This window comes from Trematomus bernacchii, unplaced genomic scaffold (genome assembly GCF_902827165.1).
Source record: "Trematomus bernacchii unplaced genomic scaffold, fTreBer1.1, whole genome shotgun sequence".
Taxonomy (NCBI): domain Eukaryota; kingdom Metazoa; phylum Chordata; class Actinopteri; order Perciformes; family Nototheniidae; genus Trematomus; species Trematomus bernacchii.
This window is the reverse complement of record NW_022987973.1, coordinates 20,835,695-20,860,940: the sequence shown is the minus strand read 5'-3', so window position 1 is coordinate 20,860,940 and position 25,246 is coordinate 20,835,695. Positions and strand designations below refer to the sequence as shown.

General features: G+C 38.0%; 2 protein-coding genes across 2 annotated transcripts; both read left to right on the top strand.

The window, feature by feature from the left end:
* The first annotated feature begins 2,631 nt into the window (after positions 1-2,631).
* On the top strand, positions 2,632-7,419 carry nqo1 (NAD(P)H dehydrogenase, quinone 1). The gene is made up of 6 exons (XM_034116303.1): positions 2,632-2,815; positions 4,901-5,068; positions 5,268-5,398; positions 6,034-6,147; positions 6,605-6,706; positions 6,977-7,419. The coding sequence occupies exons 1-6, from the start codon at positions 2,812-2,814 to the stop codon at positions 7,316-7,318; spliced, it is 861 nt and encodes a 286-aa protein (XP_033972194.1). The 5' UTR covers positions 2,632-2,811; the 3' UTR covers positions 7,319-7,419.
* A 1,314-nt stretch (positions 7,420-8,733) lies between these two features.
* Positions 8,734-13,547, top strand: LOC117471353 (gamma-aminobutyric acid receptor-associated protein-like 2). Its single transcript, XM_034116302.1, has 4 exons — positions 8,734-8,982; positions 10,766-10,821; positions 10,913-11,085; positions 12,996-13,547. Exons 1-4 carry the CDS (start codon positions 8,949-8,951, stop codon positions 13,084-13,086), a joined length of 354 nt encoding a protein of 117 aa, XP_033972193.1. The 5' UTR covers positions 8,734-8,948; the 3' UTR covers positions 13,087-13,547.
* The last annotated feature ends 11,699 nt before the right edge of the window (positions 13,548-25,246 follow it).

Below are 25,246 nucleotides of genomic sequence, written 5' to 3'. Positions count from 1 at the left end.
TCCCTCCCAGGGTAACTCCACCATTGTTGACCGGTTCTCTAAATCTGCCCATTTTGTAGCTCTACCGAAGCTCCCTTCTGCCCTGGAGACTTCCCAACTCCTCACTGTACACGTTTTCCGTCTGCATGGAATCCCTTCTGACATAGTCTCTGACCGCGGGCCCTCAATTCACCTCTCGGGTTTGGAAAGAGTTCTGTCAATCTCTTGGTGCATCTGTCAGTTTAACATCCGGTTATCATCGCCAGTCTAACGGCCAAACTGAGCGAACCAACCAGGACCTGGAATCAGCCCTCCGCTGCATCGTTGACCGTAACCCCTCAACCTGGAGCTCCCATCTTCCCTGGGTTGAGTACTCTCATAACGCGTTAACCTGTTCTGTTACTGGTCTCTCCCCGTTTGAAGCCTCTTTAGGGTACCAACCGCCCCTGTTCCCTGAAGAGGAAAGAGAACTAGCGGTTCCCTCGGTACAGCAGCATGTTCGTCGTTGCCAGAAGATCTGGAGAGACACTCGCTCTGCTCTCCTCCTGACTTCTGCCCGGAACCAACAGTCAGCCAACCGCCACAGACAAGCTGCTCCCCCTTACGCCCCAGGTCAGTCTGTTTGGTTATCTTCCAGGAATATTCCCCTCCTTACTGAGTCAAATAAATTGTCCCCTCGCTTTATTGGTCCTTTCACCATTCAAAGCATCATTAACCACTCTGCTGTCCGGCTGAAGCTTCCCAGAACCTTGAGAATCCATCCCCCTCCTCCCCCCCGAATCATCGATGACCATCCTGCCTACACTGTGCACCGTCTCATGGATGTCAGGCGCCGGGGCAGGGGCTTGCAATATCTGGTTGACTGGGATGGTTACGGCCTCGAGGAACAATGCTGGGTCCCTCGTTCTCGAGTCCTGGACCCTGTTATGGTGAGGGCCTTTCACAGGGCACATCCCGACAAGCCTGGTGGTCGCCAGGAGGCTCCCGTTGAGGGGGGGGTACTGTGAGGATCCACAGTGCGGCCTTCCTCTTTTTCCTCTGTTGTTGTCTGTCTTCCTAGCTGGGCGTGGCTGACCTACATTTGGAGTTCCGTCTCCACACCGCTCCAGCTGTTGATCATCTCGCTGATTGCCACCACTCACCTGCACCTGCTTAAAACCCTGGTTCTCATCCTCAGTCTTCGCCAGTTCTTCGTTTATTCTTCAGTGATCCACACACCTGCCGCTCCGCCTGCCACGTCCTGCCACCTCCCTGGTCTGTCCTGCTCCTCGTCTCCCCTCTCTGAGTTCCTCGCCTCGGTCTGAACCTTGGTTCCAGGATTCCCATTCAGCGTCCTCTCCAACTCCTTGACTGCGCCGTGGTCTAAATAAAGCCCATTTTTGACACTTCACCACAATTTCAGTCTAAGTGCTTGCATAGCGGGTTCTCATCTCCAGTCTTTCCACGTGAAGCCTAACAATAACCTCCCGATTGAAATGGTTCACAAATGGAGACTTGACTGATAAAGACTTCACTGCAGAATAAACTTTAAATGAGGCTTTCGATAGACATCAAAATTAATCTGGGGCAGAAAGCTATCTTGTTTTACAATATCTCAGTAAGAATAATTTGCTATGCATAGTAGAAGACATTTTTCAAACCAAAAAAAACACGTCAAACCGCTCAGCTCTGTTTACTGCAATGAACTGATTGTAACCATGGAAACACTGGTCAGCAGCATATGTGTTTGTCCTCGTGGTCAGCAGGTGTCACCAATTTTCACTTTGGAAACTGTGGTCAGCAGGTGTCTCAGATTGTAACTATGGAAACACTGGTCTAGGTTATACCTTTTGTTACCGTTTTTTTGAATAGGTGAAGCATATAGTCACCACGGGCACATTGATCAGCATGTGTCATCGATTGTCACCTTGGCAACACTGGCCGACAGGTGACACCAATTGTCCCCATGGCAACACTGGTTGGCAGTTTTCCCCAATTGTTACCATTAGTCCCACCACAATATATATTATTATGATATATGAGTAGCTGTTCACTTAATCTTGTGATGATCATGTGATACAATAAACTAAATGGAAGCGCTAAATGGTCTTATTGTGTAAGTAATGTCCAAAAATGTATAATATTTAACTAATTTGACTTTCTCTTTGATATTTAAATATGTGTAGAAGGAAGCCTCATAGCAACAACATATTGTATCAGAAGTGTGTCAAAAGTTTTCTCACAAACTCTGCCAGCTTTTATCCCCCAGTCAGTAATAACTGCCTGATTGTAGAGAGACTGGTGACAGGTGACATTAAACACAGGGACTTGACCGAACAGCTCAGGGTTTACTAAACTGACGCCTTCATACACTTTTCTCCTAACGAGGTGAAATTAAGTCGGATTAAAGAGTTTATTAAGCCCCATGACCCCGACAGATAATCCCTTAAAAGTGACCCAAACATTCTTTTCCAGGCTAAATGAAACCAATCTTATCACCAGCGAGTCCACAGCCTGACACATACACACACACACACACACACACACACACACACACACACACACACACACACGCACACGCACACGCACATGCACACGCACACGCACACGCACACGCACACGCACACACACACACACACACACTCCTCCCTTTCAAAACCTTCCACTAAACCGGTCTTACAGTTTGACAGCAGACGTTTTTTTCCCTCTTCCTCTTCAGTGTGTAGTTGTGACTTGAGGCACATGTATCCATCTGATATCTGACCATGTTTCTCACGCAAAGAACACCACAGGGCCTATAAGAGCCCCCAGCGACCAGCTCTACAGTTCAGACCGATCCAGCAGACATACAGCATGGGTGAGCCTATATTCTCTTTACTTTGTTCCCTTCCTGTTAATCCGCTGCAGTTTGTAGTGCTGCTATGATACTTATCAGCACTACAAACCAAACTCTGTGCACATTTTGCAACATTTTTAATCTTTAATTATGTAAAATAACTATAATATATTATTAGTAATGATATCTAAAGAAATTCTCACTGAACAAATCAAACTTCGGGCACATTTTGGCATTGATTTTGGAGCCTTTTTTCCATTGTTAGTCGAAAAATAGCACGCATCAGAAACCAAACACCTTTATGTGCGACAGAATTATTATCACCGAAATGTACTGAAAATATCAAAAATAAAAATGCTCATTATGCATTTCATTTGTTTTTATCACCAATGAATATGTCACAGTTTTTCTATAGCAATATATCAATATAACAGAATAGTTTTAGTAAAGCATAAATAATCAACTTTAATTAGCATTATCATTCAGATTAATGTGAAAATAACCTCAAAGGTTATTAGAGACACCAGTGCTTGTATTCTCATTTGAAGTTTCTGTTAGTTGCTGTTTATTCTTGTAGGAAATTATTTTACAGTACAGAAGTTCATTTCTGGCTTTGTCTCTCAATACAACTGCTTCAAAGGCTCCCCTTTACAGGTTGAATAAAATGGCTTTAAGTTGGTTTGTAAATTATTTACTGATGCTTTCATTTCAACCCTTAACCTTTTATGATAACAATTCCATGGCCAGTCATGTCAAATCAACTGCATTTATATAGCCCAATTCACAAATCACAAATGCCTTAAGGGTCTTAACAGTCCGTAAGGCATACAGCAGCCCCGATCCTAGACCCTCCATTCTGAGAAGGGAAAAACTCCCCTTTTAGTGGGGGAAATAAAAGAAGAAACCTGAGGAAAAGCAGCCGAGGAGGAATCCCTCTGGAATGACAGACATGACTTAGATGTGTGTATCAGAATAAACCAATAAATACAATGACATTAAAGACAGTCCAATGGACAAAAATGATACATAAAATGTGAACACATTTACATTTGAGGACATTAAACAGCTGGTGTCCATCTTATCTGCAGCTCAACTCATTTTAACATTAACATTTTATTTGAATCTTTTAAATATTTCGAGTGCATATTGTGTTATTTCACTTTCTTTTATAGAGGTTTAATACTCTAAAACAGGGGTGCCCAACCTTTTTTGAACCGAGAGCTACTTTTAAAGTTGCCAGTCTGCCGAGATACCAGTCCAAATAGAGAGGCGTAGCCATTACTGACAGCCTACTATCAGGTAAATACACACTTCTACAGTACTTGTATAAAACTGACCTTTGTACGATTAATACTTCATAAAATACTGCAGATCATTTATCTTACCTCTTTCTAATCTACACACATAAAAGTATTAAACTGAAGTTACACAACAGTGTTGTTGATACAGAGTTGGAGTTTATTCACACGTCACATACTACAGTGGGTAATGTTTTCAAGAAACATTGAACAGTGCTGCCACATATGACACAGGAAAAAAAGAAAAGACTCTGAACCCTTATATAAAAATAGTGTTGCGACAAAAGTATAAATTAGGCTTACTCATAAGACAACTCAGATCTGAAGCTACACAGGAATCTGCTGCCAAAGTGCAATAAAAAAGACAAAATTAATAGAATCAAACCCTTTTTTTGTTGCATTTTAGTAGAGTATAAAAAGAAATGCCTTTAAAATAGGATGCAAGCAACACTAGTTTCTTAACCTGAATTGATAATAGACTATAATCAATTTAAGTGTGCATTCTTATACCATTTTGTACAATAATTATAATGAATAAGTTCAAACAAACTAAAACTTACAGCTGATTAATAACGGTATCTAACTTGAGTTTTTATTATATCAAAAACCTGTTGAAATGCTACTGTTATTTTTACTGTCCCCAAAAAGCGCGTCGGCAGCCTCCAGGAATGCTTCTTTCACAACTTCGCGTGTGTGTGTGTGTGTGTGTGTGTGTGTGTGTGTGTGTGTGTGTGTGTGTGTGTGTGTGTGTGTGTGTGTGTGTGTGTGTGTGTGTGTGTGTGTGTGTGTGTGTGTGTGTGTGTGACAGCTCAGAAAACGGCCCTGATCGTGTATGCCCACCAGAGTCCGGGCTCGTTCAACGCGGCGGTGCGTGACGTGGCGATGCAGGAGCTGGAGGCCCAGGGCTACAAGGTGCTCGTGTCTGACCTCTACGCCATGAACTTCAGGGCTAACGCCACTCAGGACGACATCATCGGTGACCTCCTATAGTTTATATAGTTTATTTTACTCTTATAGTATAGTTTTTATTGTCGACAAATCCAATTGAAAGACAAAAGATGTGTTTGTACTTCTTTCTGACCTCCTATCTGTGGCTCTATTTTCCTAATGGAGGAGTAAATCTTGAAAGTTATAAATAATAATGCAATAAAGTTCTGACAGTGTGTTGTGTTCAGGTGACCATAAGAATCCAGAGCTTTTCCAGTATGGAGATGAGACCATGCATGCCTGGATGGAAGGCCGTCTAAGTGACGACATCATGGCGGAGCAGCGCAAAGTGGAGGAGGCCGAGCTCGTCATCTTCCAGGTCAGAGGTCACTCACATTGCTACTTTATTATTCCATAATCCCAATTTCTATACAGCATGTATACACTAACTCTGGCTCTGCTATTTAGAAAAACTCTTCTTCTGAATGTATTCATTGGTTTGTTGTTTTTACATAGTAAAATGATAGGTATAGTATACTTAAAGGTGGGGTAGGTAATTTTGGAGAAACCAGCTCGAGTGCGCTAGAATTTGAAAATACACAGCCGGAAAAAATCTGCCACTTCCTTACAGAGCCCCTCCTCCAACACACACGAACGCGCACATGACCAATGAGGGCACGAGATAAGTTTGTGCACAGATGGAAGGCAGACAGGCAGGTAGGCCATCCAGTTATTTTAGCCGGGCCGGCTAAAATGATTGGTCGTGCTTTTTACAGTATTTCGCCTTCCACAGATGACATTTTTTTATGGATTTTTTGTCAAAGCACTTAAGATATTCATTGCTATCGGGATGTTAAGAGCATTCCATGGAATATAACAAAAAGTGTATCTCGAGCCGGTTTCTCAAACTTACCTACCCCACCTTTAAAGCACCTTTATAAATATTCGCAAAAAGAACACCGATTCGACCATTCAATTTAAGATCAGTGTGACATGTTGTGTCTCTTTTTGCAGTTTCCTTTGTACTGGTTCAGTGTGCCGGCCATCATGAAGGGCTGGATAGACCGAGTGCTTACACAAGGCTTTGCTTTCTCCCTGCAAAAGATGTACAATAACGGTATATTCAAGGTCAGTCCCCCTCTCACCTGGATCATATATCCCTTCAAACTCAGCAACATGATTAAATAAAGTAACATGATGCAAATATTTGCCCTATTTATCCTGATTTAAACATATTCACAACAAAAAATATAGTGATAATCATATGAATTATCAAAATGTACAAATGCATGTATTGAGTTTGGCATTTTGGCAGGTGCCATCTTGTTTTTTTTAACCAATAAGAAGGGGCAGACAGGCCACCTGATGGGTATCATTTTTGAGGCATAATTGACTTCTCAGAGGTTGTCCGCAGGTCTCCCTTGAAAAAGAGATCGTTGATCTCAATGGGATTTTTTAACCTGGTTAAATAAAGGCTACAAACAAACAAACATCAAAGAATTTCAATTTGATAACACATCTGCATTATAAAGGGTTATAAACAGCATCTGTGTTTCCTGTCCTCATGCTTTGTATTGTCTTGAAGGATAAAAAAGCGATGCTGTCTTTCACCACTGGAGCAACACAGACCATGTTTCGGCCTGACGGTATCAACGGAGACATCAACATCACGCTGTGGCCTCTACAGGTGAGCCACTCAGACCCATACACTCAAAAATACATTATGAAGAGGTCATTACTGCCTGTTGTTCTTATACATTATTAAAAAAAACACGGCAAACACAAAGCTATACCTAATCATTTATTCATGGGGAACTTTTCAAAAAAGACACAAAGTGCTTTGCATATTTAAGAAGAAACAATGGGACAGAACATTAACCGCATAAAAACAGCTGCACTCGTTTGGTGAGCTGTTAACCTGTTTCTCTCTTGTGTATTTGTCTCTTGTGTCTTTCAGAACGGCACTCTGCACTTCTGTGGATTTCAGGTTCTTGCTCCTCAGATATTCTGGAGCCCGGCTCACTGTCCCGCCGCCGTGCGAACAGCCCTGCTAGACGGGTGGCGAGCCCGGCTTAAAGGACTGTTGACAGAAAAGCCTTTGAACTTCGCCCCCTGTGAGCTCTTTGACCTCAGCTTTCAGGGGGGGTTTATGATGTGGCCCAAAGTGAGGGAGGAGCGAGAGTCGCAGCCGTACGGCCTCACCACAGGACACCATCTGGGGAAACCACTGCCGCCTGACAACCAGATCACTGCCCAGCCCGCGGACGAAAGTAGTGCCAAACCAGCCTGCAAGAAGTAGAACTTCTCTGCTTCTATACAAGATCACTTTAATAACAATGTTTTGGTTTATAAGTGCTTTATATTTATAAAAGCTGAAATAAAACAATTCAATAACAATGATTGAAAACTATTTCTATTTTAGGTGGAAAAACTAATATAGTTGTAATTTGCATACACAACAACTGGCTGAAGACTCAACTAGGCATATATAGTGCCAGGTGTGTAGCTGCGTGCATTAAGGCCTACTTTTTCACTCAAACAGTTTTTTAGCTACTTGTATGTCTTCCCTCAAGTTCCGTTAATGTAGCTGGTACACCTTGATCTGTATCAAAGAAGTACTGGCATCACAACATATCAACGTTTATTATTGGTTATCTTTAACTCCCAGTTAACACATTTTTAATAAAGATAGACGTGTTGAAGGAGTCTAGCAATCTTTTAATGGCCCTTCCATTATTCAATCTAATTCAGTCCTATTCCTTTCAAGTACTTTACTGTTATTATAGTCTATTTTGTGCATATGACATGCAAAACTCTCTCTTATTTTTTCATTATTTGTTCATTTTTGTTGGGCAGTTTTCCTGTATTTTAACCGAGGTATAAGTACTGTCAAGTGTAGTTGTAGCGATTAAAAAGCTCTCAAAAGGAAAATTCATGATTTGGGATTTTGGACTAAATAAATGTAATCAACCTGATTAGTCATTAGAAAAATGTGTCAATATCAGCAACAGCAACAGCCGCTGGTTTCAGCTCATCCAATGTGAGGGATTTATGCTTCTCTGTCTTAATTGGTGCTGGACCCTGTTACATAAAATAGCTGTTGGTTCTACCTATATTATGTTAGAGAGAAATCAGCTCCATCTTTACCAGTTGCAACGTTAAAGAGTTGAACACATTAATGCATCAATAATTATAATGTTATCATATAAAATACATTATTCTGAAATGGCCATTTGTGAGGAGTAGTTTAACTAATGGTACTTACTATATCATATTTTGTCACAGCAGCATGAAGACAAGTATTGCATATGAATGAAAAGTTAAATCAATTACAATATAGAAATAAACAGCACACGTATACAGTATATAAACAGTAAAAAATGGAACAAAACGGAACAATACATAATATACATATCAACAGTGAACTATGTATAGAGTATCTCTTATGAATACAATATTAATATACAGATTAACAAATAGAATTGAAGCCAGTGTACTTTTGATAGGCCAGCCCACGACTGAGAAAATGTTAACAATGTAAACTATTTACATTATAAGTTAGCAAGTAATTCATAACAGTTTGGAATAGCAGTCCATGAATTGTCCATGTTTAAAACAAATGGAGTTCTTTCATAGACTGCGTTATGTGTTAATTGTTGCTAGCTTTTATTTAAAAACGTCATGTGGTCCCCCCTGCAGTTTGCGGCGCAATAGATCAGTCCGGGAGTGACGTCACCATCGGGGCAGCCAGAGGAGCTTGTTGTTTGTTGTTTTGCTCGGAATTGTTGCGAGCTGAGCTCTGCCCGTCTCTACGTTGAATTCAAAACCTGAAATCCAGTCGACAGCTTTAAAGAAAGATATTTAGAAAGATATTGTATCGTGGTTATTATCATTTTCATCTGCATCGAGCGAAAAAAGAGCCCGGAAACATGAAATGGATGTTCAAAGAGGATCACTCCTTGGGTAAGGGAGGAGGAGGCTGCTGTTTTTAAAGATAACAAATATCTGTTATATTTCAGTTACACTTTCTGAAGATGAATCCTATATTTGGGTGATAGAGGAAGTAATTAGGCTTTATTGATTAGTACATATTTTCAAATACTTCGGGCAGCACAGACTGGCCTGTCCTTTAGGCTTTTGTTTATACAGGAGGCTCTGGTTTGTAAGCTAGCTCTACCGACACATAACAGCAGCTAATATGATTGACAGCTGATGTAAACGGCATTTATCTCGTCTTTACTTTAAATACGATATGTTGGGTCCCTGTATATGAACAAATCATCCTGTCTTTGTTCTTATTTCAACTCTGACGACGACCTGGTTTCAGGCTGGCGATGAATGTTGACACGAAGGAGACCCATTAAGCTGCTAAAGCCTCCGTTATGTATTGAGTTTCAGTACGCAGCTGGATAATACAAACTCGGATGTGTGGTGTAATATAGCTTATCATTTTATTTCCTCTACTTTTCACTTGGTATTACCTTAGGGCCGCCCGGCGTCAGCAGGACAGAACAAAAGTTGTGTTGTTAGGCCTGAGGGCTGGTTTAGCCCATATTAAAATAATGTCAACTAGAACGAATTATAACAACACGTATGAGACAGGGAGAGCAGCAACCCTTTGCATTTAGGAATATGACACCAAAACCTAAGGGGCATTTTAAGCACTCTACATTCACAGTCTTAATCGACTTCCTGTTGACAGGCCAGCTGATTGTAACTACTAGTGTTTATCAGGCTTTACAAATAGTGTCCATGTTATTTAGAATGAGTTTTATGTGTGGTTATTAGAAGTGTAGCTGCTTCAAATGTTCAAAGTATAAAACTAATGAGAATACTGCAGTTGGCAACCACAGTGTTATTGTTGGTGTCAGTGACTTCATTACCCATAACCCCCTATGATTACTGGGGAAATTAGGTTGTTTGTATCCAGTTTCAAATACACTATTTGTATAAAGCATTTGTTTTCACTCTTGAATAATCAGTTGATCTTTTTCATATTTATTGATTAGCAGTAAAGAAACAACAAAAAGTGAATTAAGCAAATCGTTTTTCACAAATGTGGCATTAGTCTGGCTATATATCTTTAAACATAATACAAGAAAATCATTCTTGTCATAAAAAGCAAGAACTACAAAAGTCAAGACATGTAAATAAAATAGTCAAATGTAAAAAAAATATATATATTTTCAGTTTTTGTATTTTACTTTGTTTTTTTGTTATTTTTTATTCTCTGTCAAAGCGTCTTTGTGTTTCTAGAAAAGCGCTATACAAGACTCATTTATTATTATTATTATTATTATTATTATTATTATTATTATTATTATTATTATTATTATATATATATATATTATAATAATGCATCACAGTTTTTCTCATAGAAGGCTTCTTTAAATGCCATTAAAGGAAATCATATTCGAGCAACAATCCAAAAAATAAAACCATCCATTATTTCTTCATTTACTTATTTAGTAAATGAAGAAAAGCTAAAAATGAGTTTTGTCCTTTTTTGTAGTATGTAATGACGCATAGAGCTTAGGTGGTGATGTTTTATTGATGATGCACATTCACATTTTAAGTGACTGGATTTACGGATGTTGTCTCCTAATCCACAGCAGCTGCTTGTGAACCTTTCACATTAGCGGTTAAGTATTGATCTTTGTCCATCACTGTCTTGTCTCTCTACAGGAGTTTGTTGTCATGTAAAACATTCCCATCATTAACTCAAATGTTCCTTTTTGTCCACCAGAACATCGATGCATAGAGTCAGCCAAAATCCGAAACAAGTACCCTGACCGGGTCCCGGTGAGTGAGACTTCAGAGATGTTGCAGCTGATTTAGCCTGCTTAGTGATCCATTAATGGTCTATAATCAATGCTTCTGTTTGCTGTGTCAGGTGATTGTGGAGAAAGTGTCTGGATCACAGATAGTGGACATCGACAAGAGGAAGTACCTGGTCCCCTCTGACATCACAGTGGCTCAGTTCATGTGGATCATCAGGAAACGCATCCAGCTGCCCTCAGAGAAGGCCATCTTCCTGTTTGTGGACAAGACAGTGCCGCAGTCCAGGTGAGGGCCAAGACACCGGGGGAGGGGAGGGGGTTTAATCAATTTCAAAGATTCCCAGTTCCTAGGCCGAGTAACCTGAAAATGCCGCAGAGTCTGATTCAGATTAAAAACTATTGCAATTTTGCAGTTTTGATGGTCAGTTTGTGCCCTCTAATGTCCACAACAAGAATTGAACAGACTTAAATTAGACTGTGTCACTCCATTAGTTCTAACCTGTTCATATGTTTGTATAGATAGATAGAGATCCTTCCTAAACACAAACTTGTGAACCTGCAAACAGACAGCAGGAGGTAGACATGAAATTAATTGAAATCCATTTTTGTTAATTGATAAATAATTGTATTCGCTTTATTTGGCAAAAATGTACTTCTCCCAAAGGAAGTTTAAACTGAATATGTATAGGTTTTTGACGTGTAGTTTTGGTCTTATTTTTTATTTAATGAAATATTTGATTAGTGTATTAGATATCAAAACATAGCGAAAAACTTCCCCCCTGCCTTGGATATATCAAAGTGCTTAATTTGTCCAAAATATGTTATAGTTTGCTATAATTTCTGAGAAAAGGGTCAATCTGTTGTCAATACATTTGAGAGCTTTAACCAGAAAATATTCAGAATTTTTGACTGAAAAAACACTGAAGTAAGTAATCGATTTGCCAAAGAAAGTTGCATTTGTTTTCTTTTAATATATGAATAGACTTGTCTAAAGCTCTTTAAGGTGCCACTTTCAAAGCTGGGCTGAGGCCATTTGTTCTGTAATGTTCTGGCGTCACACAAATGCCTTTATCAAAAACTATTTGAGATAAAACTAGAGTCAAATCACGTTTACAGTTTTTATCAAAAGGAACCCTGTCAGACTGGATAAATTGACTCTGTCCTTTTTTAATTTCCCCTGTGGCTTGGTATCTCAATCATTTCCTTCTCATGGTTGAGTGAAAATGTGTCAGGGCTTCTTTTTATATTCAAGAAAAGAACATTTGTTGAAAATAAATTAGTCGAGGCGCTGGAGTAAGAATATGAAGGGCAGGTTGAGGGATTTGTTGTTGTACCTTTTTATGAATACACACCTGTAAAATATTAACTGGAGAACAACTTGGGAAAAACGTAACTTTCTGCAGGACACCACAAGTTAATGTTTGATTTGGACCGGACATTAAAGGTGGGGTAGGTAAGTTTGAGAAACCGGCTCGAGATACACTTTTTGTTATATTCCATGGAATGCTCTTAACATCCCGATAGCAATGAATATCTTAAGTGCTTTGACAAAAAATCCATAAAAAAATTTCATCTGTGGAAGCCGTAGTACTGTAAAAAGCACGACCAATCATTTTAGCCGGCCCGGCTAAAATAACTGGATGGCCTACCTGCCTGTCAGCCTTCCATCTGTGCACAAACTTATCTCGTGCCCTCATTGGTCATGTGCGCGTTCGTGTGTGTTGGAGGAGGGGCTCTGTAAGGAAGTGGCAGATTTTTTCCGGTTGTGTATTTTCAAATTCTAGCGCACTCGAGCTGGTTTCTCCAAAATTACCTACCCCACCTTTAAAGCTGATTTAACACCGAGACAATCCTAACAACGTCCAGAATGAGCTTTAGTTACACCCATCAGCCCTCTGTGACCTGCCAGTCATTACTCAGCCCTTTTAGAGATTATTTGTAGCTCTATCGCACAGAGATATATGGCTCAGGGGCCACAGCAGGACTTTAAACCTTTACATTTGTTTCTCGCTGTAGAGGTGCACATCTGGTGCCATCCTGAAGGTCCGGTAGAGTAATAACTGTGCCCTGAATAAAGCTTAATGGTAATTTAGCAAAAATAAACTGATTCAGCTACTGTTAATTTGGTTTGTAAGCTGTAAGACAATTGGTTCCTACTGAAGACATCATTTATAAACGGTCCTCTCCTTGGTTTAGCATCACGATGGGGCAGCTGTACGAGAAAGAGAAGGACGAGGACGGCTTTTTATACGTGGCTTACAGTGGGGAGAACACCTTTGGCTTTTAAAAAACAAGAAAACCACGATCTGGACCGGCCTCACCTGCTCGACCCCCCCCCACATCTAATCACAGCCCTCTCGGCCCCTGGAGGAACGGCGGGGGAACCCCATTGAGATTGAGAGACATGAACGTATCAGAAAGACGGACGACTGCTTTACCTGACGGGATAAACATATATGAGCGCACTGGTGTGTTTGTTCTGGCCCATTTTGCACCAGTTCTTTAAAGAGTCATAGATTCAGTTGTGTATAGTGTGTTACATTTGAATTATTTGTGTTATCTTGTTGTGATTTGAGTGTTTGTAGGAGGAACTTTGATTTCTTTTCACATTTTAAATAATACGCGTGAATGACTTTTGCTTTAGTTATGCTTCCTCTTTAAAGGCAATATTTAAACATATCTTTTAATTTAATTATTTGAAATTAAATTAGGATGACCTAAACAATAAAAATATGAAAATGAAACCTGGTTGATGTTGTTATTGTTTTATTTGAGCACTTTAATAATATACATGACATTAAGTAAGTGCTGAGATTGAGTGTATATAAGACAGCAGCTCATTTGTCTTGCAGCCTAATAATATATCATTATGTCTGTATACTTTTGTCGACAACTAGATACATGCATATACACTATATATATTGTAAATACTAAATATATACAAAATGTAAAGTTTACAAACAAAACTGTTTTCAAACCATTTATTTTGTATTCCTTCAATTTTCTCTTATTCTGCAGACACCAGTGAGAAAAGTGCAAATGCATAAAAATCTCCCCATAAAATAAAATAAGATTTAAGTCTTCTATCATCCAAAAGGACAAAATTGTCAATCCTTTGACTTTTTCAAATGAGAATTTCAAAATTAAAGCCTTTAAAAAAAAAAGTAAAGGTAAACAGGCATTTGTCACATTTGGTGTCACCGGTGGAACCCTCCAAAGGGTCACCAGAAGAAATCTGAGGGGGCGTCACATGACTAATGGAAAAGCACGGAAGAAGCTGTGGTGAAATCTGTTTTGGTGTTTTGGGACTTTTCTCTAATCTCTGATTTGTTGCTGGGATTGGAGTTTGTGGTCCTGTTGAAGTGCTATAATACTGCCAGGTGTTTCTATTATTTTGTCTACCTCATTTCATTTTGTCTAAATAACAGGAATAGCCTCTACGACATTGAACACTTCCCTCCCAGGTACCAGATTGCCAAAATCAGATTAATTCCAGTGGTTTAATATTTGCATGTTGAATATCACATAAACAGGGGTCCATGTACTTTTGGCCATAAATCTCCACTACGTGGTGCTAATGAGTCGCAAGCATATGTCTAATGACGAGAGATACATGTGGGTTGTTAAACTCTTACTGAAATCACACAAACCTGAAATACTCTAGTTATTAAATGTCATTCTTACATCCTTCCTGCTGTAACAATGCATCTGAATGATACAAAGCATGTTGCTGTGGAGACCTTATAAGGGGATACTAAAACATAAAGATCAGATGTATAAAACTACGCAAATATGTCAAGTAATGAAGCTGCTTTGAGCCATTTCATCTAACAGGTTTGAAAAATGAAAAAGTTTACAATATACTCAACACACCATTATAGTTATATTGTCATCCAAGTTCCCTCTAATGCCAGAGCCTGGATGAAAAACTCACTGTGAGACACTTGGTGGTTGAAAGTACAATTACTTAAAGGTGGGGTAGGTAAGTTTGAGAAACCGGCTCGAGATCGCTAGAATTTGAAAATACACAACCGGAGAAAATCTGCCACTTCCTTATAGAGCCCCTCCTCCAACACACACGAACGCGCACATGACCAATGAGGGCACGAGATAAGTTTGTGCACAGATGGAAGGCTGACAGGCAGGTAGGCCATCCAGTTATTTTAGCCGGGCCGGCTAAAATGATTGGTCGTGCTTTTTACAGCGCTACGGCTTCCACAGATGACTTTTTTTTATGGATTTTTTGTCAAAGCACTTCAGATATTAATTGCTATCGGGATGTTAAGAGCATTCCATGGAATATAACAAAAAGTGTATCTCGAGCCGGTTTCTCAAACTTACCTAACCCACCTTTAAATATTGAATGTAAAATCAGGTATCAGTTTCATTTTCTGCTATTTCATATTTTCTACTTCTACTTAGAGAAAAAATATTGTAATTTTTACTTTACTACCTTTATCTGATAACTTCTGTTGCTTTTTCTAAGATATATTAATGATATGATCATCAAATTAAATTAAGATGTAATATTAAAGGTGAAGATAACACTTTATTCACCGTTCTATAATTGACAATTCTGCATAATGAGACCTTTTACATTTGTAACTACATGTTTTGATGGTAATACTTTTCTGAGAACTTGTTACACCCCTGGATACACACATTATATTCACTTTTACTCTGAGGCGGAAGATGTCTATATGCTGTTTTTTTCTTTTATACAGTATTCGGTCATATTGGAAGACTTCTTTTACCACTATTAAATCTTATCTAATTATTATGCAACATTTTATTATTGATATCTGTCGTCGTCACCCTTATTACATCGCTCTATGAACAGTGTATACATCCTTGCAGTGGTGGAAAGCACTTAAGTATATTTACTCATTTATTGTACTTAAGTACTTACATATTTGTACTTTACTTGAGTATTATTTATTGCAGCTCAATACTTCTAATCTGATACATTTAGGAGGCAAATAGTGTACTTTTTATTCTACTACATTTATGAAATGCTCACAGTTATAGTTACTAGCATAAAAACACATATATGCTGATATGGTGTAATGCAGTACTGTACTACTAATCTAAACAGTATTTCACGTATCTAAATTGCTCCACATTGACAAGCTAATACTAAAATGCTCTTACATGTATCAAAACAGGATAACCTAAGGTTAACCTCTTACCTGATAAAACTGCTGTAGTTTATATTATTGTGAAATGGGACATTATGCAGATTGAGTACTTTAACGTTTTTTGTTAGTATGTTTTGATGTTAATACTTTTGTACTTTCACTTAAAGGTCCCATGTCATGCTTTTCCAGTTATTACCCGTCCCCTTGTGTGTTATGAAGGTTTTTCTGCATGTAAACGGTCTGCAGAGTCACAAACCCTCAAAGTACACCCTGTAGCGAGTAAAACTCTAACACAGAAAAGACCTGTCTATGCTGCCCCAGAACGCCTCGTTGGAGATTTCTCTTTTTCCATTGTTTGCTTCCTGGGTTCTGTGACGTGTGAATACCCAAGTCAACAACAAATGACCGGATTGGCCCAAATGGACCAATCCGCGGAGCACCTCACACACCAGGATCCCTTAGCTAACTAACAGGGCGTCTCCATTGACTTGCATAGAGCTCCCTGAACGCTGGTAATAGACGAGTTGGGATCACGGAGAAATGCTCTCCGCAGACCCATTCTCACAGCGTTATAAACCTTTTTCTTACTCAATATCAAGCCACACTTATTGTTTTTACTTCGGCTGTGAGTGTTTGTGTGTGCTCAGGATGAGTTTCGCTTGTTCTCGCTGTATCCCCGACCCGGAAACCAGTCCGCTCCTCGCAGCAGCTCGCAGCAGCTACGAGCAGCAACGAGCCTCGCAACGTCCCGACCAATCAGAGCACACTGGGCTCACAGGGAGGGGGGGGGGGGGCAGGAGCTCCAACTAGCCGTTTAGGACAGAGAGTGAACACCTGGTGAATACACATACTTTACAGAGATGCTGTATGAGAAACCAATGTGATTTTGGAAAATTGCACAATTTAAAATCTATTCTAGTAGACCTCAACAATGGAAATATGATCAGTAGAAATGGCCATGACATGGGACCTTTAAGTCAAATATTGAAATCAGGACTTTCACATAATAATGGAGTACTTTAAGACCATTTTACTTCTTCTTAATTAAAGAATCTGAGTACCAACACTGCAACTGTGCATAGAATGTATGCACTTAATGAAGTAAGTTCCATTCTGTCAACTCTAAAATTGTCTTACTCAGTCGTTTTCTTTGACGACTTTCACTTCCTTGTCTTTCCTTGGCAGTCTTTCTATAACCATGCTGCATACTTGGTAGTAAACAGGCAGAACTTCCCTCATTGAAAGCTCAGAGGATGTAGAAAAGAAGCTTGCTTGTGCTTTTAACCACACTTCCTCATCCTCAAAAAAATGATTTCTTGGAAACCTTTTCTCTCTCCATCACTGAGGCAATATGCGTTAACTTTCTCATGAATTTGACAGATCATCAACTTCTCATGGTCAAATAGAAGTTGTTCAAAGTGAAACATTTAAACAACTACTAATGCCATGAATTTGGTATTAAAGGTATACTCCACCAACAAAATGGCCATGCATATAATACTAACTCACCTTGTGTACCTTTGATCCTTAAAGAAAAGTTGTCAGGGTCTGTTTATTTTTCTGTTTATCACCAGAGCCTGGATGACAAACTAACTGTGAGACACTTGGTGGTTGAAATACAATTATTAAATACTGTATGTAAAATGTATTCTGCTATTTCATATTTTCTACTTCTTCTTAGAGAAGAAATATTGTACTTTTTACTTTACTAAATGTATCCAATAACTTCTGCTGCCTTTTTCTGAATTATATTAATGACATAATCATCAAATTAAACTATGATGTAATATTATAGGTGAAGATAACACTTTATTCACCGTTCAAGAGAGATATTAAAAAGTAGATATAGCTCCACTTTTATCAGCTGCAACATTAAATGCATGATTTGATCAAATAATTAAATATGACGTACGTAATTGTAATATTATTCTATAATTGACAATTATGCATAATGAGACCTTTTACATGTTTTTATGGTAATACTTTTTAAAATATTTTAATAGTTTTCCTACCCTGTACTTCTTCAACCTATGTTACTGATCTGAGTGCTTGTACCTTGTGTACTGGTTTTTGTTCCCCGGTTTGTGCATGTTCAGTTTGTCCTTGTTTTCTTGGTTATCGGATTGTTTGTGGATTAAAGATCGCTTTTTTTAAACTACGTGACCTCTTGTTTTGTACTGCGTTTGGGTCCTGCCTTCCTACTAACACCCTTACACATGTTCGTTTTCCTTGCATAGCTTCACGATGAGCGAAAAAGTAAAGAATCAAAGAGAAGTCCTGATGAACTGAAACACGTTTTCATTTACAAATGTAATTAGTCTTGGGGTTCCTCAGGTAACCATACTAGGCCCACTACTCTTTCTCTTGTATATAAATAAATAATGACTCTTATCAGTGTTCTCTACTGTTTTCCAACAAAGGAGAAATATTATTTTTATTTCACACAATGATGCCTGTTAATGTATGTAACAATACAATTGTACCTACACGGAAGATTTCAGCAATATACAGGTGCATTAAATTATGTCATCATATAATCAGAATGATGAAGTGAAAACACATTTTTGTGAATGACTTCTTCAGTGTAAATCCAGCTACATATTGTTCTCAGAAATGCTGATGTGAAGTTTTCTGTTGTGAACGGATGAGGAAGGAAAGTCCCATCATTAACTCAATCTCAGCTCTCACAATACACTAATAATGTACTGCTAATAATGCATAAACTTCCAATATTACCTGAAGTGCTACAGATTCATGTATTTCTAAATTTTCTATTGCTGCTGAAATATTATCACCTACAAGGTACTGTTCTAATACCATGGCTACTAAAGCTCAGTGGAAGAAAAAGTATTAAAATAATCGACTTCAGTAAAAGTAGCGATATCAAAGTATAAAACTACTTAATTACAAGTCTTGCATTCCTCATCAATGTAAAAGAACAAACAACACATTGTTCTTAAAGTACAAGTGGCGTGGCTACTGTCAGTGCTTTACTTTATTTTATTTTATTAGTGATGCATTAACCTGCATCTATCTTGAATGTTGCTGTTCATCCTAATTTGAAAAATTCTACCATTATGCTTACTATTTAGTACTGCTATAATGTACAGCATCTATTGTGTCTATGTGTGCATTAATGTCACACAATGCAATGCCTAAACGAGTCAGAAAGATCTGGGATTTAGAAAAGAGTAAAGGACTAATCTTTGGAACGATCATTTTGATTGAATGTTCTGCAGCATTTCACTTCTGAAAAGTGTACTGAAGTATGGAGTCAATGTTCAGTTCCCCACTGCCATTCAACATGCATCTCATTGCAGTGCTTATATTTGTGATGTTATTACAATTAAGAAAAATGCTGTTACGTTTTTAATCTGGGATACCAAGACATATTTGTGCAGCAGTTAACAGAGATTTAAAGTTATATTAAAGTGTGAGCTTGCAGATAAAAGTCCTTCCATAATGATGGCAGTTATATCCAGAGAAATCTAAAGGGAAAGCAACAATCAAAAGCCCTATCCATATTCTGTGTAAAACTTTTTGAAGAATTGTTTTACATGTGATTAGTGACGTCACATTTCCTCTGTAGTGCAAAAAACAGATGTTGAGAGCTGTAACAGAAAAAAATAACTTTTTTCTTTCTTTCTGAGAACCAGTTGCTTTCTGAGAACACGACTCTGTTGGAGGCAGGAGTTGTATAAATACAGGGAGCACAGAGCAGGTTTCTATCACACTTCAAACCTTGAAGATTACAAGCTTTCATCCCAACAGAAGCTCTGCCATCTCTGAACTATGAAGACTCTGGTGACTCTCGTACTTCTGATCTGCGTCCTGCGTCACTGCACTGCCGGTCAGTATCTTTGCTGCATTTCTCTGTGAGCTGTCAATGTAAACTGTGTTTGGTATTAAGTGTGTGTTTGTTTGTGTTCACAGCTCCGGTCGGACCATCAGCACCACAGGATGGATGTTGTAAAGGCTTCAATACAACAAAAATTCCCATAAAAAGGGTGAAACACGTGGCGGAGACCCCGAGTGACTGTGAATCCCAAGCAATTGTGTAAGTTTATACACGTGTGCATGTTAATCTAATACACCCAATGTGTTTCTTAGTTTACGTAAATGCAGCAATAATACAAGGTATAAATATTGTATAAATATTATATTATTAAAAAAATGTTTTGGTGAAATAGAAAGTAATAATTAAGGAAACTAATAATAAAAGCAAAGTAAAGTAACAGTTCCTCATATTGTAGCAATTACACACCTTAAATAATTATTTTATAAATGAATGATTACTTGTTAATGGTAAATGGACTACATTTTCATACTATAATCTTGAATCTATTTTTCTAGTCTTAAGGCTTACTGAATGCATGTTCAACGCACTGCATTATTCACACATATAAAAACACATGTATACAGTGGTGACAGGACATACAGTGCCAGCTGCTTATCAAGGAACAAAAGCAACAAACAGTAAAATAAATAGTTTGAAAATAAAGCGTTGAATAAAAGATCACAGACAAAACCCAGTTCTTTTAGTAAAACCAAAATCCTCCACCAGAGAGAGCTGTTTAGTTAACCAGCATGTAAACTGTCTGGTACTTAAAAATAGTACCATTTCTACTGATTTTATACTTTTTTCTGCTACTTTATATTGAAACCTTACTACAATTTGGGGAAATATTTAGCTTTTTAAAGCTATGATTACTTAGTTACTTACTTTGGTTGAGATTTGATTCAGATTTAAAATACAGTACATGTGCATGTATGTGATATATAGTTAACAAAATATGATTGACATTTTACAGATTAAATTACACAACGTGAAAGAATTACGTGAAATGGATCTTACACATTTATGCATAAGTAATGCAACAATAATAATAATTCTAGTGATTGTTATTAAAGGTAGTTTAACATTCACAACTCAACATTATGAACCTTTTGAGATGATTTAGTTCTGTTAAAAACAAACAATACCCTATTATACTGATGCAGGTTTTAGGCTGCTTTGCATTAATGACACTTTGTTTTCTTGTGTTTCTAACAATATGCAATTGTTTTCTTACAGAATCACAACATGTCTGAAGAAGTTCTGTATTGATCCTAACATGCCATTCGCAAAGAAACAATTGGCACTTTTCGAGAAGTCACCATCTAAACATGGTTTCAATCTCAAACCATGTGAATAGAAGAATCAAACTCACATTGTGAGCCAGAGTGACTTTTAAGATAAGACAATATCAACTACTACTGCATGTTACTGAATTAATATTAAGATTTATGAGTTCTCATTTGTGTGTATGACATGTCCTAAATTAATATTTGGAAAACATTGTAAATGTATTTTTGCTACACAGTGACTGTCCCTTTTAGAATAAAATATTATTTTTGTATTTAATGTTATGATGTTATGCTGTCTTTATTTTGGAGGCCATTTGTTTAAAGCGAGACACAGAGTAACCTTCACTCTGCTCACTAAAGATGTTTTATATTCAGGCAACATATAGATACTGTTTACAAGGGGGGAACAAACACTGCAGCTTCTGTGTTGAAAGTTATTTAACATATGCAGTGGAGTTACTTTACACCACTGTTAAATAACACTACTACATACATTTAATACCTAGATTTGGATGATGTAGATTTGGATTATTGATTTAAAAAAATGAATCAACAAATATATTACTATGCATTATCATAGATTAAACTTCCCAGGAGTATTTTTGTTAACTCAAGTGCGCTCCACCTTTACCTCATTAAAGTGATGCACACATTAACACGTCACTTGTTTTAATCCAAGAATACAAGCTAAGGTATTGAATCATGCAAAGCTTTACTTGTCTAAATACACTGTGATATTGCCGCTTTTTACTTCAGTAAAAGTCTGATCACTTCTTCTTCCTCTACTGGGAATCAGGCTCTGTGTCTTGGTTGCTATGCAAATAAATGTGTGCAAATGTTTGGGAATTTCCATAATTATGTAAATGTTGAATGTAAGTCAACTTCTGTGTTGAGCTCCAGAAGAAAACCTGTTGAGGCAGAAAAACAACAGTATTTAGACAGCTGATTTCTGTCATTTAAAAAAATATTCCTTTAAAACAATCTTATAATGATAATATCAAATAATTGTTTCTCTAACAATATTTGATAAATTATAAATGTGCACACCAGTATCGATTTTTTTAAAGCTTTCAGCAATAAATGTGTTGGTCTTTTAGCTGTATTAATTAGCTTTGATGGGCTTTACAGAGGGGAGGTTTGAGCTAAATGCTAACGTTAGCAAGCTAACATGCTCACAATGACAATGCAGAGGTTTAGCACAAGTTAGTTTAGCATGTTAGCGTGCCACCATTTGATGTTTAGCACCAAAAACAAAGTGCAGATAAGGTGAGAATGAAATATTTGGTCATAGTAATATTGGAAATATCAAATAGGCCTACCTTGACTGATAATGGCAGTTTAAGTATGCATTAGTAATGATAAAGTGAATGCTTATCCTTATTCATAATAATGCATCATATATGCTGATTACATTTGTATTAATAATCAGAATCTGAAAAGTAAAGTTATTCCTTCGTAGTGAAGGAAAATATTTAAGTAGCATAACATGGAAATACTTCATATATAGGTCACATGCAAATCAATAATGTAATTTCCGTCTTACACATATGTTGGAGAAGTACTTTAAATATTGTGCTTAAAGGGGACCTATCATGCAAAATGCACTTTTGTACGTCTTTTATACATGAATATGTGTCCCCGGTGTTCCAGGGAACTCACCAAGTGTCAGAAAACACAACCCTCTCTATTTTCCTCCATACCCAAATCTCTAAAAAAGGGGCTGCAACGGATCTGATAAAAACTGATCCAGATTTGAACACTTCACTGAAGTGGCGCTACGGCTATTGTGCCAACTCTCCACCTATCAGGGGAATGTGGGGTTGGGCCACGGCCGGCCATTGCCGCTCGAAAGCACTGGAGACGCTGTAGTATATGCCAGGCCTGTAAGTGGCGCTGTAGTCTGCCACAAAAGCAGCGAAGAAGACTTCCCGCCCATAGTTACCATGGTTACCCTTCTGTTTATTCTCCGCTGTGGCTTTTTTTCTCCCTCCCCGAGGCAAGCGTTTGCTCCCGCTGCTTTAATTCAATGCAATCCCTCCCCGTCGAGGCAAGCACTGTAATTCTCTCTGGTTAGTCCACCAGCAGATGACAAACACCCACCTCTCCGCCTCTTCCAAGGATCGAGGGGACCGTGCGGTAGAGTTTCAGTTTCAGTTTCTTTCGCCGGTCAAGATGTCCGTTAAAGTTGAAATCTTCCGGACAAAATTAGAAAAGTGTCGGTCAAAGGTTTTCTTTGTTATTTATTGAGCTTTAAAACAAATGAATAACAACTCTATATAATAATATAATATAATAAAACACGGAGGACGGAGATCTTTTTTTCTCCCCCTCTTGACTTGATCAGAGCACGGCTCCCCTCTCCTGCAGGGGGGCGTGGTCAGCTGCAGCTCACAGAATCAGCCCCGTAGACAGCAAACAGCACATAGAGCGAAATGAGGCATGGCTAAAATGCATGATCTGTTTGGTATTTTGAAAACAGAAACGTATAAATATACCTTATATAGGTATGGCCCTACAATATATCATTTAAATATAGCATGATAGGTCCACTTTAAATAAAAGTAGGAGTACCTGAGTGTAGGAATACTCTGTTACAAGGAACATACCTGCAATCAAAATGTTACTTAAGTAAAAGTACAAAAGTATTAGCATCAAAATATACTTAAAGTACCAACAGTAAAAGTATTCATTATGCAGATTGGTCAATATTTTAATAATATATATGATGTGCATTCTAATTATTGATGTGTTAAATAAACTAAATGTGGTGCAGGTTTGAGGAGAAGGAAGAGGACGGTGGCAGATAAGAAAAAGTGACTGTTGGTGACTTTTCAATGTCCCCATTGTTTGTGGTTTGAGTGGACGTAATCGTGCCAGCAGCAGTGTTTGAAGAAGTTCTGTAGAGACTGAAAGAGGCTCTTCAAAAACGCTCCATCTGTCTCTCCAAACACTAACAACAGATGTCAGCGTGCGGAGGAGAGTTTGCTCCTTTTCAAATGCATCAGTGGACAAAATGTGCACACAAACTGAAGAAATGTTTTGTTTAGCATTCATTTAAATAATAATTGTGTGAGGAACGAAAATGCTAAATGTTGCATTTAATTGCCAAATCAGTTGAATGCAAGTACAGAATAATAACTGGTGTCAGAGAAAAAGTGAAAATACAATAATATCCCATAAGCTGAATCTGATCATAAGAATGTTGAAAATAAATAAATGTGCTTAGGTACTGTGCCTTCTAAATTTGAGGTATTTCACCTTGAGTATATCGATGTCCTGCAATGTTATACTTCTACTCTGATTAAGAGGTAAATATTGTACTTTTTGCTGTGATGTGAAAATCATGTATCTCCAGCTGTATTGATTTTCAATGTTTGTGATAAACCAGACTGATCGTTAAGTATTGACATACTATTTAACTATTTTAAAAGCCTTTTGGATCAGCTGAAAATGCATTATCACAAAGTAATTTTTATGGAAACCCTGAAGTGGTTCTCACAGGAATTTTTTTTAACTACAAACAAACCCTAGTAATGGATATAAATACCTCCTCCATCACTGCACAGCCCCTTAACTCTTTAAATTGTAAAGCAGAATTGATATCTGAAAAACAAACTACATTATCCTAACATGCATGCAATACATTTCTGGGTTGTTTTTTTGTTGAGTTGGAGCTGTATTGAGTGGGTACATGATATGACAGACATTCCTGCCAATCGCTTTCACACCATTCCACTGATCAGGTGTTGGTTGGATGCCAAGATACGCAGCAATGTGCCAACAACGACAAAGAAGAAGTCTGCAAGCTAATAAACATGGATGTAAACAAAGCAGATATCCAACTTCTTAGAAACATTAGCTTTACACTGAATTTAAACATACATTTTGATTTACAATTCACACTATAATGAGCAGAGAATAGGGACGGATAGATTTTGTGGAATTTTCCTTCAGATGACATATTGTTTCATTCACTACCGGCTAACTTCAAGATTAACATTACACTTTCTTTCTAACCATGTATTTTGATCTAAAGATGATCGGTCCTTATCAGAAGGTAATAGCTATTTTTCCAAAGTTAACCGGTGCTACATGGTAAGGAGTTACAGTATGGTTTCTTTGTCAAATACAGCTTACATCACTTTGATGAAGAGGGAACACACCATTCATACTCTCAGGCAG

What these genes read in the sequence shown, in the direction of transcription:
- nqo1 (XM_034116303.1), top strand. An exon ending in CCGAGCTCGTCATCTTCCAG is followed by an intron (nt 5,399 to 6,033) that starts GTCAGAGGTCAC and finishes CTCTTTTTGCAG; the next exon opens with TTTCCTTTGTACTGGTTCAG. An exon ending in TCACGCTGTGGCCTCTACAG is followed by an intron (nt 6,707 to 6,976) that starts GTGAGCCACTCA and finishes TGTGTCTTTCAG; the next exon opens with AACGGCACTCTGCACTTCTG.
- LOC117471353 (XM_034116302.1), top strand. Translation starts at nt 8,949, where the DNA reads ATGAAATGGATGTTCAAAGAGGATCACTCCTTGG. An exon ending in AGTACCCTGACCGGGTCCCG is followed by an intron (nt 10,822 to 10,912) that starts GTGAGTGAGACT and finishes TTGCTGTGTCAG; the next exon opens with GTGATTGTGGAGAAAGTGTC. An exon ending in AAGACAGTGCCGCAGTCCAG is followed by an intron (nt 11,086 to 12,995) that starts GTGAGGGCCAAG and finishes TCCTTGGTTTAG; the next exon opens with CATCACGATGGGGCAGCTGT.